The 22,102-nt window shown below is 42.8% G+C and overlaps 1 protein-coding gene across 2 annotated transcripts in view; it reads left to right on the forward strand.

Moving 5' to 3' along the window:
- The first annotated feature begins 325 nt into the window (after positions 1-325).
- ZNRF3 (zinc and ring finger 3) overlaps positions 326-22,102 on the forward strand; it is a 75,431-nt gene continuing 53,654 nt past the window's right edge. For both annotated transcript variants that reach the window (XM_027652226.1, XM_027652227.1), the window contains exon 1: positions 326-626. In XM_027652226.1, coding sequence (XP_027508027.1) covers positions 393-626 — 234 coding nt within the window. In that variant the 5' untranslated portion in view covers positions 326-392. The remainder of the gene's footprint in view (positions 627-22,102) is intronic.

Here is a 22,102-nt window from a genome sequence, read left to right on the forward strand (position 1 = left end):
CCGAGAGCCGCCTGCTGTCCGACCCTTGCGGGCCCGGGCCGGGTCGGACCGGCCGCAGCCGCGGGCGCCCCTCGGCTCGGGCGGGCCCGGCGAGGCTGCGGGCCGTGTGTGCACGGCGGGAGGGACAGAGCGGGTCAGCGCGGCGCGGAGGGCGGGGATAACCCCGCGGTGGCCGTCACGTGGAGCAGATGAAAGGGAAGCGGCTTGGCAGGGCGGAGAGGAGCCGGGGCGAGGGACGGGGAGTGCGGGGCGGGCGGCGGCGAGGAGCGGGGCGCAGCGCGGCGGGAGGGCCGCTGCCATGGGGCGCTGACCCGCCCGGGACCCCGGCCCGGGAGCTGGAGCCGCTCGGGAGCGATGCGCGGCGGCGGGGCGCCGCTTCCTCCCGCCGCGCGATGAGGGGCTGCGGGGCCGGCGCGAGGCTGCCCGTGCCGCCGCTGCCGCTGCTGCTGCTCGGGGTGGCGTTGGCCGCGGCGCCGGGCGCGGCGCTGGGCAAGGAGACGGCGTTCGTGGAGGTGGTGCTCTTCGAGTCCAGCCCCAGCGGCGACTACACCACCTACACCACGGGGCTGCAGGGCCGCTTCTCCCGCGCGGGGGCCACGCTGAGCGCCGAGGGCGAGATCGTGCAGGTGAGCGCGGCCGGGGGGCGCCGCCTGCCCCAAGATGGCTCCGCGGGCCCGGCACCTGCGGCACAAAGCGGGGCCGGGCCCGCCGCCCCACGTGCGCCGCGCGGCCCGGGGACGCGGTGACAGATGCGCGCCCGCGCACAAAGGCCCCGCGCCGGCCCCAACTTGCGGGGCCGCCCCGTTTTGACAGCCGGGCGCGCCGCGCGGTCTCTCCGCGGCGGGAGCGGGCGGAGCCGAGGGCCGCCGTCCGCGCGCCTCGGGCTCCGCTCCGCTCGCCCCTCCGTCGGGCGCGATGCCGGCGGGCGGGCGGGGGCGGTGCCGCGCCGGGCGGCCCTTGCCGGTCCCGGCGGTTCGCGGCCGGGGCTGTGAGGGGCTGCCCCGCTCCAGGGGCGGCCGGGACGCGGGGGGCCCGGGCCGAAGGTCCCGCGGCAGCAATTGGGTGCTGCGCGCTCGGGCTGTGCCGGCCGGTCCCCGCTCCGCGCACCCGGGGCTGCTGCGCTCGGGGCTCCCTCGAAGCCGGGCTCCCATCGCGGGCGTTTCGTACAAAGCTGCGCTTGACTTTCTCACTAGAGAAATAGTTGTTGAATGTGACTAAACGCAGCTATTCTTTACTGTGTTTGAAACTCTTGAAGTGCTTATCTAATTCCTTTGTAGTCTCTTGTAATTGTTGACTTTATTTTTTTCCCCCCTTTGGCTAAGTAGAGAAAAATTACTTGAATGGTGTTTTAATAAGTTTGACTGTTAAGCAATTGCCAATAGCAATCCTTATTTCTCTTTAAGAGCTGTGGAATTTGTTTGCTTGAGTTCCATATACGTACACATACATGCATAAATAAATATACACATAAAATTTTAAAAAAGCTAACTGGTGGCAAGTAAGCTCTAGAAACAACTGATAAAGCTCTACAAACAAATACTTTACTATCAAAATAACCTTTTTTTTTTCCTTTTAAAGAATACTGCTTTTGAGTGCTTGATGTTTCAAAATGGTTTCACCTGGGAGGATTCCTTGTAAAAGTTCTCTCACAGCCAGAAGAGTTGTGAGGACAAATTGCCAATGTAAGGTGATTATTTTCTTCAGAGAAAAGAGGAATGGATCAATTAATTTATAATTCTGACATTTAAAAAAAAGGTGGTGCTACTATGGACTGAAACAGAGGTGGATGTTTTTTAATCTTTTGGTGCATTTTCAAACAGTGAGACTTAACACTGTCTTTGGGGCCAACAAGAGACCCTGAAGGTTCCTTTTGTGTCAGGTGTTTGTGTTAAGAAGAGAATATAGGTTATTTACTGAGGTCATGCTTTCTTGGTGACTGTAACTAAAAGTGGAGAAAAAACTTACTGTTTTTTTAAGACTTAGATTTGCACAACCTGGAACAAATGTATTAAACAGACTTTTGCAGGCCTTGTGGTGTGTAACATCAGCTGTCTGCTTCCTCTTCATCAGTAGTAGACAGCACCCCAAATAGGAAAGACTGCAGTGAAAGCCAAATGATGTGGCAAATCTTTTACAGTCAATTATTGCTCAAAAATGGATTTGCTTATTCATCTGAACACATGCTACATAACATACCTCATGGACAGGCTATTTTTTTTTACGAGCCATGTGTACTGTTCTTTTTTTCAGAGAAGAAAACCTGACAGACATTGTTCCAAAGCAGCTAGACTGAATACCATCAGTTGTGTTTTGACTGCTGAGGTTCTAGATTGCAGACAGCATCTCTTGTCGGTGTCCTGCTTCCTTTATCTCCTCCTGAAAGTGACTTTTTCAGAGCTAGAATTTATAAGATTTTCACAGCACTGTCTTGCCTCCCATTTTCAGCAAGGCTGTGTTTTTATAGAAGACTATGAATCTGTTGTTCTGGATCATCATTTAAAGCTCCCTGTGAGGTTTAGAAAAGGCTCATGAAGCTGATGCCACTCGGAACCTGTTCAGCAGCAGCGAGTTAGTTGTATATCAGTCAGTGAAGCAGGCTCTTCTCTGCCCCAGCCCCTTTGTCAGTGCACACAGCAATTCGAGAATAAGATGCATTTTTCTTTAAAATGAAATATTAGAAATTCTTAAAAATCAGGCACACATTAAAGAATGGATCAAAGGAATTGTGGTTTTGAGACTACACAAAGACTTACTTTTGTTTATGTTAATAGCATCAATTACTCATTGGTCTTGAAAGTCTGAACAAAAAAAAACCAACCATAAGAAACAATGCACTTTCAGCTTTTGATAGGTCATACATCCACTCCTAAACTGGTTATTGGTCAGATTCCTATCCAGTAGTGGTGTGCTATTATATTGCTTCTCATGTTATTGTAAACGAGTCTTAATAGGGTCAAGTGTCTACCAGAATAACTCTTTACAGAGATGAAATGTTCATGTCTTCTTTCATGTGGCCACAGTTTGTATTCAGCAAACTCATGCTTAGGTTGCTGTGTCAGCTGGTCCTTAAACTGCTTGAAGGTCTAACCATCTTGGTGGTATCTGGTGTACTGGAATATTCCCTGTTTCTTGGGGCAGTGTAGTGGCCATTGATATGGCTGAGATTGGAAATTGCAAACATTTGGTTGGAGAGTGATTGTGAAAACCAGACTTAGCTGAAACCTCTAAAAAGATGTTTTGGTTTAAAACAAATTATGACTGGAGAACTCCTTATGGTTGAAACTTCTCGTACCATTCAGGGCCAAAGTTCAGATGTAGTCTTGTCTCAAACTTGTTGCTATATGGCCACAGATTGACAGTGCCAGGACAATAAACATCGCTGATTTTTTTACTAGCAGTGGCTTTATTGCTCAAAGTGAGATTATGTATCTTAATTCTACAAGGAACTGGCAAGATTCTGTTCCAGTGGAACACCACTTGATAACTAAGGTGTGGAACATTTACTGCTGTGCTTCTTGTAAAGATGTAGATGTGAAGGAGCTGCTCAGGTGAGGTGCTGGGAAAAGAGGATCAAATTTATCGCTTGTTTTAGATTGCGTTAAAAACGCTGACATGTCAAAAGCTTTAAATGATGCACATTCATAATTGTCAATTCTGCCTTTTTTTCTACTCCTGTGTCAGTTGTACTGTTGAATACAGTAATGGGTTGATTACTGATGCATACAATGCATGTATACAATGAGAAGCAGCATGGAGGAGAGATTTGGGAATGTTATGTGTGGTTTTTCTTGTGAAACAAAAGTTTGGGTTTTGGTTGGTTTGTTTCTGGTTGGAAGCCTCAGCAGAGAGATAATGAACTTTATGTAGCCATTGAACTATGTGTAGATGATCTAATAATCTCCACTTGCATAAATTTTTGTACTCAAAAATTAACAGTCTGGGGAGAACAAGCATAACTCACTGCTTTAAGCTCCAGGAAGAAAACATAAACGGGACACTTCCTACCTTCTTGCATGACACTTCTTTGTAGGAAACTATTGCCTATCTTTCTCTTGCAGAAGGTGGGGAGACTTCAAACCGGAGTGCAAGACTGTGTGCCTGTGTGCTCCTTCCTTCTGTCTCCCTCCCACCCCTTATTTATTTGAATGGCTTTGAACCTTTTCTCAGAATGCAACAGTTGCTAAAGGCTGCAAACTGCACTCTGAAGCACCAACAGAGTTTTTAACAGTGTTGAAAGGAGTGACTTGGGGTAACTGTGCAGATACATAGATGTGTGGCCCTGATCAGAGGAGACTGAGTCAAGGGAATGTTTGTGTCCTTTGAGAGTGGAAAACAAAAATTTTTTTGGTGGTTTTTTTAGTTGTTGTTTTGTGATCAGGCAGGTTAAGTTTCTTCTTGCTGGAGCTGAGTGCCTAAAGGCCATTCAGATTGAGGAAATGGAATTATTTGTGGCTTTGAGTCACTGTCTTGTTGGATGTTTGCTTTGCTAGTTATCCTCTTAGAATATGAAGACACCTGTGACTGGCTTTGTGTTAGTTTCCATACCTTAACTGTAGAGTTGTGGCTTGCAGTAATGATCCTGAGGACATCAGGGATAATTTATCTGGGCTTCAGGTTTGCTTTGTTATTGTGTCCCTGAAGTGAAGTATCTTGGAGTTGAGCTGTCACTGGAACGTGGCACTTCTATTCTGACCGAAAACAAAGAGCTAACACCCTGTGGATGCTGAGAATGGGGTGAGGAGAGGGGCTGTTCAGCATTTACTATGTTTCTCTGTATTGGTACAAAGACAGGAGACCTGGAAAGGATCTGTTTTGCCTTGAATGAGAAGTGGGAGTTTGCTGTAGTTTTGTCCTCCCTAATCTTCAGTCTTTGATGTTATGAACAGATACTCACAACTGGCAAATGTTTTGAGGCAAGTGAGAACAGTAATCTTGAGGATGTCCATCTTCAGTGGGTGAATCTAAGCACTGCCCCTTTGAGCCTTTGGTCTGAGAACCACAAGTCCCATCACCATTCTGAAAGCTTGCTGAGAGTTAAGGAGTTTGTGTTGAATAGATAACAAGACTGAACCATGAATGGAAGAAAGTGAATTGCTACTGTCTTAAAAAAGTGGGATTTTTTACCCGTTTTAAATTTTGTAAAAGTAATTATTTAATTTATTTTAATAACAGCAAGTCACTGATGGCTCCTTTTTTGTTATAACAGCATCAGGTGTGTGTTAAGTAGTCAGAGCAGGGCTTATTTTCTATACTTTGTTGCTTTACTGCTTTGTGCATCAGAAACCTTGTTTAATTTAAGCTTCAGTTTTTCTTTTGTTTTCTGGTTATCATTGTACTAAGACTTGACTATCCAGCTGGTAGGAACAAGATGCTTCCATACTACAGCCTTGATATATGCATGGAACAGCAAAAAATTTTACAAATTGTGGTTGGGCATTTTCTGTAACCTCAGTCCTTTAAAGCGTATGTGCAGCCTTTGAAACCTAAACTGGAATTTTCAATTTGTTCTGGGAGTTGGCAGGGCTCGTCAGTCCTCTCTGTTATGGGAGAGAGTTGACAGGTGAAAGAAAGATGAAAAGTGCAGGTTTAGTGCTGTGACAGCAGACTCCTCTTCTATAGTTTGTGGCACTTAGTGCCATGGTCTAGCAACCGCAGCAGTAGTGGATCAAGGGTTGGACTTGATGATCTTGGAGGTCCCTTCCAACCCAGCTGATTCTATGATTCTATGATTTGTGTGGTGTGCTGTGCCTGACCTGAGCTGGATCTGTGCTTATTCCTCTGTAATTTCTGACAGAAGGATGAAGACTGCACATGCCCAGAGTGGTTTTTTTTTGGGGCTGGGGTCCCCTACTCCCTCATGGACTGTTGAGTTTTTCCTGCCCTGAAAGGAAGCTGTTTTTCATGGGAGTGCAACAGGTGACTACATGTCAGGGTTCTCTACAAGAGAAGGCCAGGATGATAAAGGAAGTGTAATTTGCATTAGAAATAAGAGATCACTGAGGTAAAGACTTGTATAGTTATTGTACCTGGGCAGCCTTTGTAGAGTGTGCACAAGCAGCTTGCTTGCAGTAGAGGTATTGTCCTGAACTTGATCTCAGAATAGATTAGTCCAACTGTCTCACAGTTTATCCCTCCCTCTGTCCTTCTCCTCCTTTTTTTTCAAGTTTCAGTCATGCTTAGCCTGTGATGTGAGGTGGTACCCGGGAGAGTTGAAGACAGACCAATAAAGTGTTTTGTTTAGGTCGTTTATCCTCTTGTACTGTTCTGTCTTGACACTGAGCTCCAGCCCAATCACAGCATTGCTGGCTTAGTTCACAAGGAGTTGCCTGTCTGCATTGGCTTCTGAACGTGGTATTGTAAATAAGTATCCTTATTTTTTGTTACTTCTTCAACAGTGCAATATTCAAGATGTCTCTTAGAATGGTGGTGAAAGGACTCGATGAACTCCTTCTGTGGTAGCTACTGGCTGTTGCATGCTGTCTGCTTGCAACTGTAGTGCTCTGCTTTGAGAATCTTGTGTCTGTGCCATCCTGTTAAGGTTCACTGCAAAAATGTAATGTAAGAGAATTTAAGAGGGGAGTGTCAAAGATAGTGGCAAGAAGGGACACTTGGAGCTTAAGCCTTCTACAAGAACATCCTTCTCTCTCTGGTTGGACAGATTTATGTCTTCTTTCATATCTTCTGAAAAGAAGAAACACCTTATGAAAATAGTTACTAATAACCTTATGATAATAGTTAATTTCCTAACAATAGGAAATTTAAGGGCTAGTAAATAGTATTTACCGAGTTAAAAACTTTGGACTTTCAAGCTGTAAGGTATCACAATACCTTAACTCTCTTATTAAGAGAGAGTTAAGGGCATCTGTGGAAACTGTTTCTAAATGAGTCTAAGGCAGTAATAAATAAAAGTTTCTAGGCATTACTGCAGGGGAGAGGCGTGATCCACAGATAAAGTACCAAATTCAGTGATGAGTTCTTGGTTTTGGAGGAAGCTCCAGTGTCTGTGGTGTTTGCACAGAGTTGCAGCAATACCAGAATCCTTCTACCAGAACCTTGCTGGCATGTGAGACTGAGACAGTCCCTTGCAGAGAAGGCGGGAGACACAGTGTAAGAAAATGTGGTAAAAGATATTTAAGTGTGGAGAAATTACAATGGAAATAGCAAAAAAAAAAAATGCTACTGTGACCCATTTAGAGGAATAAGAATAAAGTAGGTTAAGTACGTAAATAGAAGTGGAAAGCTCAGAGCGCTGGCTCAGTGCTCAGACCAACCAGTGCAATTTCTGCGCTTCCAAGTAAAGATGGGGAATCAAGTGGGGAAAAGTAGTTTGTGGGAGTTCAGGTAACTTTTCTACACAGTCCATATGTTTAGTTAAACTTCCTCACAGATGTTGAAGGTCTGTACTGTTGAAAACCTTGCCTTTGCTGGCAGGATGCTGAGCACTTCCTTTTCCATGTGCTCCTCTTGCTTGTTTGGGAGGTGGAACTAAGAAAAAAATCCCAGAGAGAAGTGGCACTCAAAAATTGTTAAACACGGAGCCATTTGGAGAACTTTTCTCATTTATATATATTTATTTATGTTGAGAGCGGATCTGTGTGACTACAGTGGTTTATATATAATTACAGCCTGCTTCCCAGTGTTACCAGCAGTTGTGGCCAGCTATGCCCCATGGGTGGAACTGGCACTCGCTCCCCCTGAGCACCCCACTGGTGCCCTTATGGGACAGGGCAGCTGCTTCTTAAGTGCTTTGCCTAGTGAAGGGCTTCTGAAATGACTCCTGGTGAAGTGTGTAGAGGACATGATTCAGTGTGGCAGATTTGGAGGGAAGGAACTGCAGGCAGCTTTGCTGCAAGCAGATCTTATAGGAAAGTCTTGAGTAGTTGTATAAAACCATTGATTAGCATACATAGTAATTTTCTTCCAGTTTATACCATCTTGTGGTAGAGCGTGTATTTAAAAAGGCTCCCTTTTTTATTACAGTCTTCTAGTCCTTGTTTTGGAATTGCAAAGTGAGGCCCTTCTGAACCAAAATAACTTTCAGAAACAGTTTTTCAAAGTGTGAATGCTTTCAGGAGGCCAGCATCAGACTGGTTAAGGAAAGGTTAGATCTGGAGGCAGTAATCTGCTTTGTGTTCTACCCAGTTGTGTAAGCGGTACATGTATTTGCATTAAGACACTGCTTCAGAAGTGCTCAATTTGGGAGGTGTTAAGTATTAATTTTTACATACTATCTTTTCTTTTGGGCATCTGCACTTCAGTATTCAAATGTGTTCAAACCAGAGTGTGTGCCTGCATATGAAAACAGAATGAACGCCAGTTGAATGCTTGGCCTTATTTCTCGCTTCCTGTCTTGAAGGGAGAGTCCTTCACACTAAAAGAGATTGGCAAAGGAAAAATAAATTGTTTAAAAACAAAGATGTGGTTTGAAATTGTTAGACCAGCAACAGAAGATTCGTGTTAAAAAAAAAATAAATTCTATTTTCTTCATTTTTCTTGACTGCTTGACACTTAAACCAGACGTGACCAGGGAAATGGGCTCTTGTGGATACCCAGTGGAGACTGCCAAAAATTGCACTTTCCTGCACTTATCCCATTGGTGAAGCTGTGCTTCTGTTAGGTTTCAGTACTAGTGCTCAGGAAAATAGGGCTCTAGTGGCTTAGGGTGTCTCTTCACAGTGGCAGATTTCTTTCATTCATTTTTTTAAATTTCCTTTTCATGCTGCTTAGAGACTTTTGTTGTTGCACTTGGCTTTAAGATGAAAAGCCAGTTTACAAAGGTTGATTAGGTGCCTGTTATGTTCCAGACACAAGTACAACCTTAAATATGTAGTGTAATATATGCAGACTCTCTAGGCTTCCCAGACCCATGTTACTCTCTGCATTAATGTGAGGATTTTAGTTGTTTTCTAAAGCTGATGACCAGCTTAAGCTTTCTGTTGGTTTTCCTTGAGCTTAAGCTGCTTTATTGTTTTGCATCATTTTCAGTAATAAAGCAAATGGAAGAATCAGTGAGGAGATGACTGGCCTGACAAGAACTAAGGGGCATATTTTAGAGTTTGCAGTCATGGTTTGAGTACAACTGTTAATTAGCTGTACAGGCACGCATGTTGCAAGTACATGCCTCCTACTGTGAATTTATTGCATGTGCTTGGTAAGCAACTTTCAAATACTTCTGATTGTAGTGTTTGAAAAATTGCATTTAATTCAGGAAAGACCCTAGTTCGTGCCAAGATCGGTTTTCCTACTTTGAGCTTGTGATGCTTGCCTGCTTTAAAAAATACACACAATAAAAAGTGTAGTAAGCACGGCTGGACAAAATCCTTCTCCTCTACTTCTCTCTTTATCCATTCCACTCTGCCCTTCCTCCCCCAGGCAGAAGAGGCTTGAACCAAACTTTCTGTTGAGTTCACCTTTAGAACTGCAAGTTTCCAGCTTTAACCTGTCTGCTTTGATGACAGATTAAGAAAAGTACGTTTGAAGGACTGACTTGGAATTGCAAAAGGTGTTCTCTTTGGGTTTTTTTTACACTGATGGGTCTGTTCCACAACATGTTCATGGAGAAGATCCTCTTTTAAAGGCTATGCAGGTTTTTTTCTTAATTTTATTTTATTTTCCTCACAGAGACTGCCCTTGAAGATTTATAGCCTTCTTATTTGGGCCTGGCTAAATGATGGTATTCCCAATTGAACCTTGATTGGTTTTACCTTAATAACAACAGCAACAATAATAATATCTGTATCTCATGGATAAAACATTATATATATATATATATATATATATATATATACAGTGTGCCAATTGTGCACATGAGTGCTGTCTGTTCTTGCTGCACTGAGGTTTTACCTGTCCTTGCTGTCCTTAGAGATAAGGATAGAGGTTAGGATACACAGTGTAGCAGTTGCTACCCTTTTCTTAGGTGCATTGGGTTTTCTCCTAAGGCAGTCTCTAAAGGGTGTGTACAATATAACAGGGAAAAGTATTCCTTCCCATCACAGTTGTATTGTACTTCACTAGGGTCTGTCATACTTTCTCATACCTGTTTTGTATTTATTTAGAAGCCTTTCAGAGCAGATCTTGCCTGCTGTGAGGATAAAGGGGAGATGAACACTTTATGGTCTGGATGCCAAGCTGGCAGATGTCCTGATGATGTGTAGCAGGGCTGGGAGCAAGAAATGAACCCTTGAAACAGCGCCAAGAGATGCTGCTGAGTTCAGTATTTAATAGGAGCCAAGGGCTGGAGACCTCTTTTTGCTCAGAGGCAAGGTATCCCCATTCTGCTAGCTGGCAGTGATTTGCCTGTTTAAAAGATATTATCTTTTGTATCCCAAAACTGTGTCTGAAGAAAAGACATTGTGGACTAGTTAATGCAAAAGAACTCCCAAGGCATGATCTTACTTTCAGTTTTCCTCTATTTTACTTGAGAAAGCAGCTACTATTTCCCCCTCCCCCCTTTGTGACTGTCTGGGATAGTCTTTTTTGGTTTGGATACTAGAAATGGACAGAGGTTTCCTATAGTGAAATAATAAGGTTGTAGTTGCAGATGGGGATAAATTTCTCAACCATTTCTCAACCACAAAATGTATTTTATTTACATTCAGTTGCCATTGGAGCTGAGTATCCTCAAATAATAAAAGTCAAATGAAGTGATCTGATCTCCTTTTGTCCACCATTCTTGTTATCTTCAGGCAACTGTGGGAAGATGAAGATGACCTGAAATCTTTCTGGACAGCTTTAGTATTAAACACAGCTCTCTGATGTGGAATAGCCAGCCAAATGTCCACACACATATGTGTGAGGTAGGCAGTGTGATTAAAGTTATGCTAAGGTGAAACCAACAAAATCTCTATTTTCAAAGACCACATAAATGTTTGTTTCAGGGGCTTGGATAGGAACATTCCTGGAGCCCAGAAACATGCCAGCCTTGGAAGTTGTATGGGAAGAAACTACTGTCCTTGTCAGTGAAAGGGCTGAAGTGTCCTGAAAGAGTTAAGCTCTAATTAGCTCACTTGTAAGGTATTTAATATCCTTATTAAACTCAACTGCTGGTTCACTTTTTTTCCCCCTTCTTGTGTTGAATAAAATTTCTTGAAGAGCCGAGCCTCTGTCTCTCAGATCAGAGGCTCACATGTTGAAGCTGGCAGTGCTAGAGGCTAGTTCCTATCTGTGTGACAGCATTTTTAATTTAACAGGACCGGCTTTGATGTTCTCGAATATTTATAGGCAGCTTCAGATCACTCCAGTATGTATTCTTTTTAACTGGAGCAGAAGTTCCTCCTCACACAACGATATTTTTTTTTCTCTGTTTATTCTTGGGTCCCTTTTGCATTTGTAGTCATGGGAGTGATTTTATGTTACAGATATATTGCTTAAATACTTACTTGTGGGAGGAACCACTTGATTTCCTTTCTAGTTTCTGCAGCTTGGGGTAGTCCAGTTACTGTGTCTCAGCTCCTTGTTTGAGCCTCGCTACAGACACTTATGTTGCAGAAGAGACAGATGCAGTAAACTAGAATTTGAGCAAAACCCAGTTACAGTGAGACCTTCTCCACTGTATGTGGAAGCTCAGGTAGGCCTGCAGTGGGTCAGACCTGGTGCCTCCTCAGGAATCACAGAAGTGTCTCTCAGACACCCTAAAGAAGGAGCAGGTCATGGTTTGTGGTTTAAAGAGGAACTAGAAACTTGAGGTTTGATTCTCAGTGGGAGCTGATCAGAAATTCTGGAAAAAGTTTTAGATGGAAATTACCACTTGGATGGTTTGACTTGCATGACACTTTGACCAAACTCAGGCAAGAGTCTTAAAAAAGATACCTCATGGGTCAGCTGTCAGTCAAGCTTTTAACCCATCTCAGACTTTTTTGCCTCAGTGGCTTCCCTGCCCCACCAGCCCCCAGGCAGTGGACTGCTCAGAGCTGGCACTGTATATTCTTTCAAAAACAGAGATGTGGAGGTTTTGCCACTTTAAATACCACTAGGTTTGGTGTCTTGGATCAAAGAGTTGAGATTTGAACCTTTACCTTGATTGTGGCGCAGGAGGCAGCGTATGTCATATGAAAGTGTTCCCTCAGACAAGCTTTTGTTGTGGACTTCTCTTTTCCTCCTTTTTCTGCCATGTTTCCCTTCTGCTTTATCCTGTCAGCCCTATGTTGTGGATCTCATGTGGACTCCCTTATTACTGCTGTTCTGGCCCAGAGAAACCTTACCGTGGCCAACTGGGACAGGAAAGCAATGGCATTTTTTCCTGTAACTTTTGTGTGTGGATGCTGATAGTTTGGGCATAGGTTCCTGTATCCTGCTCTGCTGTACTTAGTTTTTATTGTGAAATTCTGTATGCTTCGTGTTACATGAGGATCTCCTGACTAGACTTGGAATGCCATTATTGAAGGGGCAGATTTTTCGTGTATTATTTTGAATGGTTTCACTTTGTAAAAAATTTTGTCTTTCAGTGATGATAATTTGTTTTAATGCACGGCCTACAGAGAAAAATGTTTGTGGGTTAAGACATTTCTGCTATAGATGCACTTCTCTGTTGGTACAACCTTTTCTAGTTCAACAAGTGAAATCACTGCCTATGTAGCTAAATACCATTGGAAAACAACCACAGGAGGAAAGTGGTTGCTTGTCTACTTGATCTAAGTAGTTTGCTCAAAGAGTAAGGCTTCTCTTGCTATAGAAATTCAGCAGGGAAACAGAGGCCTGTAACTTAACTACTAATGTAGCAGTAAGAGTTTCTAAATTATGCCAGTAAAATAAATGTGGCTGCTGGAGTGCCATTTCAGTGCTCGTGTCTAGGATGGGTGGATGTGATGGTGACTTCATTTTTCTTTAGTTCCTTCTTCCAAACTGTTGTTGACAAAGGTAGTTTTCCTTCTCCCTGCATAGCCTGAAATATTCTTGTGAGACAGGAAAGTTTATGAAGTGTGGAAGTACTCAATGCTTCTGTCTCTGGGAAGGATTTTTTTGTTTGGTTTTGGTAGAGCTTTTCCTCCGTGAGTGTTTAGGTCTTTTCAGGCTTAACTGTTTGTGTAGAATGTACATCTTACTTCGAGTTTGGATTCAGTAACTTCTGGAAACATCCTGAGATGCAGCAAAAGCACTTACTAAACTTAAAGAACCAGCTCTAGGAGTGAGCAGTGAGTAGTACTAAGATTGAGCTCCAACAGGAAAGTCATCACAGTCTGAAGTTTAACCCGTGTTCAGGGGGTCAACACCTATTTCTGGTTCTGCCTAGGGTTTAGAAATACTCAAACCAACACTGATGTCCATATGTTATGGCTCTGTGAGGACCCAAAGCTAGAATGCTTTGAGATGTTGTAGGTCAGGACTGGTTGTAGAGATAGTAGTATTCTCAAACACTTTTATGTAGGCAGTGCAAACATGATGCTGTGTTCAGTTTTGAGCCCTTCACCCCAAGAAAGACATTCAGATGCTGGGATGTGTCCAGAGAAGGGAACAGAGCTGGGGAAGGGTCTGGAGCACAGATCTGATGAGGAGCATCCAAGGGAGCTGAGGGGGGCTCAGGATGGAGAAAAGGAGGCTCAGGGAGAACCTTCTTGCTCTCTACAGCTGCCTGTCAGGAGAGTGGAGCCAGGTGGGTACCAATCTCTTCTCCCAAGTGACAGGATGAGAGGAAATGGCCTCAAGTTGTGCCAGGGGAGGTTTAGATTAGATATTAGCAAACATATTTTCACACAAAGGGTTGTAAAGCATTGGAAGAGACTGCCCAGGGCTGTGGTGAAGTCACTGTCCCTGGAAGTGTTCAAAAAATGTGTGGATGTGGCCCTCGAGGACATGGGTTAGTGGTGATCATGGCAGTGCTGGGTTTAGCAGTTGGATTTGATTATCTTAATAATTCTGTGATTCCTTTTCATTGTGCTTTTGCCTTAGGAGGAGGTAACAGACAGTAGCATTCATCTAGTTCAGTGTTACTGCAAAGAGAATTTTTGCAAATCGAATTCTTTTCCATCCTTAAGTTGCAGTTGGTGTCTTTGAATTTAAGTTGCTAAAGCTGGGAAAGTATTTGCTTCCTGTGTAAGCGATACAACATATACTGTGGTTGATAAGGATATTGCTGTGAATAACCTCGTAGATAAAGATCTTTGTCAGATGTGATTGTGCTGCTTAGGAAGCTGAATTATATATTTTTCTAGTTGTACTATCCGAGTGCTGCTGAATCTTGAAATCTTTTCTTTATAAACATATTCCAAGTAAAAAGGGCACTGCAGTCTTTAGAACAGAATACACAAACTGATGCAGTCTGTTCTGGAGATTAATGCCAAACATATTCTTAAGGCAACAGAATTCTGACTTAGGTTAGGACCAGTTCAGTTAGGAATACTGAGAAAAATAGTAGGAGTCCTGAGTATCTGTCAAAGGAAGGTTTTGAGGAAGGGAACTTAATTTTTTTTATAGCATTCTTGCCAGAAAGAATGCTTGGAACAACAAACAAGATACTCAAAGAACAGAGAAAAGTTGAACAAGTCTTAGGAGAAAACCATCCTAAAGCAGTCACTGGGTATAATAAAGTGTAGACACTGCCCAGCTGGAGAATATGATCTAACTCTTTTTCTGCCTTCAGAGGCATGGTGGTTATGGCTACCCTGCTTTAAGGAATGGTTCATGCACTGTATGATAGAGGAATTTAATCTTTGTATCAGTATGATAATGCAGCATATCCATGCCCAACTGCAGGGCTCCATTTCTCAGCACAGAATAGCATTTCTTAGTCTGAAAGAGGATCTGCAAGTGAATTCACAGATTTTTGCTGTTCGTGTTATATGGAATTAACATCACAAACTCTGCCTCTGGAAGGAGGAGTTGGTTTTATTTATCTTTTCAAACTGAGACAGCTGCTAGAAGAATATAATTTTTTTTCTTTAAAAAAAACTATTTGAATTAAGGTAACTTACATTCACATTAAAAATACATCTATTTTTCAGAGTAATTGCAACATTTTCAGTGCTTCTCCTTCAGTTTACTTTTTAAAAATATAGAATGTCTTTGTAAGTGTGTAATACTTAAAGCAATTAAGTATGTGCTGTTGGACTGGGACTTTATGGGTACCTGTGTTTTTTGTTTTGATTTGTTTTTTTTACTGTCCACTTAGAAATCTGTCAATGAAACGTCCTTGCAGATGCTGAGGGATGACTGCTAACAGTGAATTAAGTGAATTATTGGAAGCATGAACAAAATGGGTTAGAACAAAACATATGCTCTACTTTGCAACAGGTGAGCATATGCTGCCTATCTGACATGCTAGAAAGGATTGCTTTGAAATCATGCATGTTTTAGGAAAATATTTAATATGTCTTCTGATGTTGGCCTGTTCCTGTCTCTCATTAGCTGGTAGGGAATTGCATCTCTGATGTTAAGACTCCAGGATCATGTTTCTATTACTGAGGCAGGTAGTGGGTGAATAAACTTCATTCACAGTGTTTAAAACTTGGCAGGTAATCCTGGCAGAGCAGCAGTTCTCCCCTGCTGTCCTACAGGTTGCTTTTCCAAGCCCACGTTCCTGCTCTCTGGGGTGGATGTGGAGGAGGTGGGGAGCAGCTTTCCCAAAGGGCCCCGTTTCTGGTGACAGCCTGAGCTGTGCTGTTTCTGCTTTTGGCAGCATGGCCACAGGAGCCCTGGGGACCAGCAGTGAGTGATGTTAAATGGGGATAGGTGAGTAAGGGAGAAAAAAAATCCAGGTTTGACCTGCGATTTCTTTCCTGGTGCCTTTTTTTTTGCCTTTGAATTCTCACTTTCTGATGCCTTCTAGTTCCTGTGTGAATTCTCAGTGTATTACCGTGGACACACACTGCTGTCTGTTTTCTTCAAGGTGAAACTGATTTTTAAGTTAGAAAATTAATAAAAGTTCATGATCCTAACATTTCAACCCCACACTTCTGTAGTAAATAAGACGGGAAAAAATAATAACTTCTGACTGATTCAGAGTTAATCTTCGTGTAGCTGAATTTCTCTTCCCATTTGTTTTGGAGTGTAGAGAGGGAAGTTTTGGTTAGTTTTGAAATGTTATTCTTTTAGTCCTATGCAGTTGGGGATATCTGATAAAAGCTAATTGCCTTTGTTATATCTAGGCACAGATGTGCAGTAAAAGAAACTTAAATTAAGAAAAGAGATAATTTCTTATATGTGATGTTCCTCAAGTGTTATTTTTTAATATAATGTCTTATCTCTGGTCCCTTGACATGGACCAGGTCTCAAAGGACACTGAAGGGAAATGGCAAGCTGTTGCAGAATCTTGGCATTCCCAACCCAGCCCTGCAGGGCCTGTTAAAATAATCACTCGTGCCTGAGTCATGGTTATCCTTCAGGATGATTTTATAGGTGGCACTATTTCTGTCATGTTCTGATATTTCATGCTGAAATTACTTACAGATGGGTTGCAGGCAGAGAAACTAGGGTTGGTATTTATCTCAAGAGACCTTACCTTTCTTGATTAAAGCTAATTAGTAGTGCTTTGGAAATCGGTTCTGTGCCCTTCATAGGGTCAAAATTAGGGATCTGACAGAACTAAAGTGCAAAGACAACAGATCTCAAAGTTGGCTGTTCAGACACATGTCTCAAAGTTACTACAGGATTTACTTTTTTTTTGCTCTAGTATTGCATAATATTAAACCATATCATGCATAAATAGTTGTGCTAGTGTGTTAATATACTATTTTTGTAGTACATATCATAGAACCCTGTGCTGAAACTTTGTCAATCTTATTTTATTGTCAATTTTGTACTATGAAGTTTGCCAGCCACCTTTTCACAACCTATCTTCCCAAAGCCAAATCACGTTTCTGAAGTTGTTGTGTGAGATTTTAAGCTGCTGCATTGATTGAAGACGTTTCTAGACTGAAAATGAGAGAGGCAGAGCTTCACTTTCCATCAATTAAATATTAGAACAATCTTTTAACTTTCAAAATATGACTTAATGGCTCTTTTGGCCTTGACACATCCCCTTGCATCAGTCACTGATACAAAACTGTTAATCTGTATTGCCTGTTCCCCCCCCCCCCAATAGTTACTCTGCTTAGAAAGACTGCCTGTATAAACTTAATATTCTTTCCAGGTAATGGTGATCTCCTGTTATCAAATATTCTGGATTCTGTCCTGTATGCCAGTTCAGCACTGGTAAGGCTTGGGCATGACAATCCATCTTCAGCACTGTGTTGGACATTCAGCCACAGGCACTATGGCATGACATCCAAACTCCCTGTGACTTACTTCCCTTGTAGCTGTCAGTCCTAGCACCAAAGGCTGGCAAACAGCCACAGCTGTCTTTTCACGGTACAGCTCAACTGAGTTCTCTCTGGTTTATCTGTGTGGGAAACCTGCTGTAGCGATTTGCCTAAAGCTGTTCCCATAGTCTTTGGAAGAAAGAAGTGAAATTTTGGGTCTTCTGTCTGTAGAGTTTGTGCTGACTTCAGACTCAGCCAGGGAGTGAGTGGTGCAGCTGTTGCAAATGTTAGTCAGTGTAGTAGTGAAGTAATCCACCACCTGGAACATTGAATGTTTTGAATGGGGATTCACAAACCTGAGAAATGTAGAACTGACTGTTATCTTTCTGTATTCTGGTGTGAGTTACTTACCCATTTTTTGTAGAAGTTTATTGAAGGAATATTTAGGCACCCATGTGATTTGGATATGTTAGGGATGCTTTTTAACCAGTGTCAGGTTTGCAGAGAATTGTTTGACAGGTAACTTTTCAACTTGCATTCAAATAAGAAGTTCTTATAGGCAGAAACTTCTCTAATTTTTCAACCCAGGCAGACTTTGTCTGTCCATCTTGTATACTGAGGTAGTTCTTGTAGAAGACTATCATAATGAAATTAACATCTTTATTGCATTAAATGCTCACAAGAGAGTCAGAATTTTACAGGTTCTCTTCAGTTCTGACTGTTTTTAACTTTGAAACTATGGTTTTTTTCCCTTACAGAAAATCCATTTTGGTATGGATCTAACAATTGTCCTGTCATGAAGTCTTTTGCATCTCAGTAGATTGTGTGCTAAACCTATGGACTACTAAAAGGGGGGAAAAAAACCAAACAAACCCCCCCCTTTTTACTACTGATCTGATTCCTGAATAACCTTCTTAAGAGTGCTTAATGAATCTGATTGTGAATTACTGAGTTTGAGCATTGTCTGTGCTCAGCATTCTGCATGGGAAGCAAGAGAGATGGGCATGTTGATCACAGTCAGTGCTCCCCAGCAAATATCTCTGCTTGTAGCTCTGGAGTTTAAGAAGCAGAGTGATAACCCACAGAAAGGGGAGTCTACAAACATACTCTGAACTCCTAAGACACAAATACCCCCACAGAGAACAGTGCCAGAACATCAGTCTCCCTACAGCAATTGTGTGAACCAGCTGGTGAAATGTTACTGGAGACTAACTCCATACAGAGAGAGATTGGAAGAGGCAGCTCATGGACTGGATGTTGAAGATGCTTATAGTTTTAGGAGAAGAATTCCAGACCGTGCTGTGCCTCTGTTCAGCAAAATCAGGTCTGGGGCAAAAGTACTCGGTTATACTTGGTTGCTTTGCACACTCAAAGTGTGGACGTTTAACATGCAGACACCCTTGGTGTTTTATTGCTTGTGTTTTCCACAGCCTGTGTTTAATAACCAAGCAAAAAGAAACTTGGATACAGTAAATCTCAATGTTTTTTGCAGATTCTGTAATTGAAATACTTGAGTGTATATGCTGATGTGAGACAAAATGAAGTGGCTTCTTTGAGGTCAAAGTTAACCTAAAGATGAGTGCCTTTCCCTGGGTCTCTGTGTCTTGATGGAAGGCTGGTTGTGTTTGTATACAATTGTGAACCATCTGGGCCTGAAACAAAATTAGGACCCAAGGGAACAGGAGCAATGGTGGACAGTGGTCCACTTGTGTGCTTCAAGTGGTGGGGAAATAACTACTGAGTGTGGAAACTCAAACTTCATGAGGAACCCTGGAACAAAAATCATTAAATTGGTCCTACTTTTAATGAAAGAAGAGTATCATTTAGTGTCTTCCTCTGCCTTTACTGTTGTCTCTTAGCATAAAGACAGGCTATTTTCATATTTTCTGCAAAGATTTATTTGAAGTTTCATTTGTAAGAAAACCTTTCCTCCAGCTTGTGACTACTGTGAAAATGGGTGGGAGGCCAAGGGAAGCAGTTAGTTTACTGGAGTTTGCAGCAAAATGCTGGATTTGTGGGATCCCTTGGTCCAACTTGAGAAGGTATTTAGGTATTGATAGCTGACTCTATAATTGAAGAGAAATGGTGTCTTCTAGCTGTTTAAACAAAATTGAGATGTGTTATGGAAAGTATCTGTGTGCTATTAGGAAAAAATTCCTTCCTTTGAGGGTAGTGAGGCACAGGCACAGGTTGCCCAGAGAAGCTGTGGCTACTCCATCCCTGGAAGTGTTCAAGGCCAGGTTGGATGGGGTTTGGAGCAACCTGGGAGAGTGGAAGGTGTCCCTGCTCATGGTGGGAGGTGGGAATTAGGTGATCTTTAAGGTCTCTTCCTTAAAGCCAAACCATTCTATGATTATGTGGCCCTCATAAATTTGTTTTAGAAGTTCTAGTTTCTCCGACCTCTTTCTCCCCTCCAAGAAGGAGGGGTAAATGGGAAGTTGACTATTGGCATTTGCTTTTCAGTTAAGTCATGAACACAACAAATTTAATTTTTAGGCTCCCAGTGAATCTTTTTTTCTTTACACAGACATCCCCTGCTGAGGGCATAGCATATTGGGTACTTAAGAGTTAAATCATCTTGCTTTGAAAGCAGCTGGGCAGTTTACACTCCTTGCTGGGCTGTACAAAAATACTTTTCCTTTGAAGTACCGGGAGGAGCGGCTGAGGGTAAAACCTGGAATGGGGTTGTAGCTGGCAATTTGTAGTGGGCTTAGCTTGGAGCAGGCAGCTGCCTGCAAACTGCAGTGTGAGATGGCAGAGAAGGTCAGGGTTTCTTTCACTCTTGCCATCACTGCCTCAGCGTGAAGGCTTTCTTTTTGAAATTCTTCAAATGCTGTTTAGTTCTCAGAAAATTTTTGGATTGGGACAGATTGCAAGAAATACAGATTAAAAACATCCCTTCCCATAAAGGCACGCTAAATACAGGGGGGCTGTTGGAAGTTCCTTGGCTGCTTCTGATGTGATCTGGTGGTGAAGTGCACACTGCTGCCATCTGGGATGAGAAAGACTCACCTCTGCTAAGTGGTGGGAAGGAGGTTGAACCCTTTTGAACAAAGCTCTGGAAAGAGCTTTCAGAAGTGTGCTAGAACCTGTGAAATCTCAGACCTGGTGCCATACTTTAGCCAAGTTGAGTCTCAGTGCAGCAATACAATGGCTGGCAGGAGAATGGCAGTACTGGCACTTGCCCAGGATGGCTGAAACCAAACTGGAAGATGTGATGTCTGTAGGAGAAACCCCTGGGTTAGTGCTGGGCGTGTCCTCTGCCCTGTGCATGGAGCATCCTCCATCCCTGTGGCTGGCACAGCTTGGGATGGCCTCTGGAGAGCAAATCCTCCCACAGGCACAGCCTGCTGCAGGCTGGGTTCTGGTGCACGTGCTGCCTCCTGTCACTGTCAGCAGTGGAACTGAATTTACTCCCTGGTTTTCTAGGGTAATACTTTGCCTCTTGAATTAATAATTTCTTGACAATATTTGTACACGGGTTTTGGGAGTTTTTTGCTGTTGTTGCCATTATATGAAACTGAGGAAAAGAAATTTCCTTTTAGTGATGCCACTAATGGGACAATCAAAAGCAATTTACCCACCAGCTAATGACAGGTAACATTAAAATACCTGGTTGAATCTGTTGAATAGATGATGATGATGATAGGGCTGTATGTCATATCTCCAAATTTCAAGTTAAATTTATCTTAACTGCTCTTAATAATTGTGTCCTTTCATCTTTTCTCATTTAAAGATCTAACACCTGGCTGTTGGTTGGTTCTCCAGGTTTCTTTCCCTGCTGCTCTGCCACTCAATCTTTCTTTCTACCTATCTTTTTTTTCTGAATACAAAAAATGTCAAGAATTAAGTTGCTAAAATAGGTAGAATTTTCCTCTAGGGTTTCTGCTGTTGTACGAGTTATGTAGAGGGTTCTGTCCTTGAAATAATTGGTTATTAATACCTGAAGTACCTTGCTTTCCCATTTAACAATTCAAGTTTCAGTGAAAATGTCTAGTCACACAGGCTGAAAAATCTCAGAAAAGATCATCTGCTTCCATCCCAGAGCTGTTGCTGAAATTCTTCACTTATAATCTACATCCAATACATTAATTTTCTAGAAAGTGAGGGTTAGTGCCATGGCAGAAGTGAATGTAAAAGGCCCAGAACAGGATTTGTGGGATATCGTATTTTGTTTTTTCTACTTTTTCAAGAAGCTGCCAGCTGTGTTGCAAAGGGCAGTTGCCTGGCTCCTTGTGTGTTGGCTGTGCAGGTCTTTTTGAGTGGCTCTGCACGTGCAGGAGCTAAAGAAAACCTCTGGTCTGTTGCCATGTTGATGCACTTGATTTTGATGGTGAGGATATCCCACTTTCGTGTTACAAGAGACATAAGCTGATGGGCCTCTGTATTATTATTGAACATCCTTAACAAAACAGAACCTAGAGAAACAAGAATGCAGAACTCTGAGTGCCCAGGTTGTGTGCCTGGCAGCTGAAAGACCAACCGTAAGTTGTCAGGCTCATCTGCTTTTTAACGGGAGGGCACATGCAGCCTCTCCCAGGAGGGCACATGGAGTCTCCAACAGGAGGGCACATGCAGCCTGCCCACATGTTGTTACAGTGGCGTGTGTGCAGGGACTGTGTTTTTGTGTGTCTGCTGCTCCGGGGTCACGGGGCGCACATGCCAGTTCAGTGTGTTCACAAAGCTGCTCTTGGACAGGAATGGGTGCTGCTGCCTTTTCCAAAACTGTGCAGGCAAAGCAGATATTATCAGGGCTGGCCCTGGGGCATAAAATAGAAAGATCAAAGGACATGGCAGCAGCACACAGAGGCTCTTCAAAGCCTGAGTAAGGGAGGATTGATAGAGAAAAGGAGAATGCTCTTGCTGATGTAATCACAGCCTGTGAGACAGGTTGGTTTTTTTTTTTCCTTTTTCTTAATTTAAACAAAGGC

Source organism: Corapipo altera, unplaced genomic scaffold (assembly GCF_003945725.1).
Source record: "Corapipo altera isolate COAL_440 unplaced genomic scaffold, ASM394572v1 67, whole genome shotgun sequence".
In the NCBI taxonomy this organism is placed as follows: Eukaryota; Metazoa; Chordata; class Aves; order Passeriformes; family Pipridae; genus Corapipo; species Corapipo altera.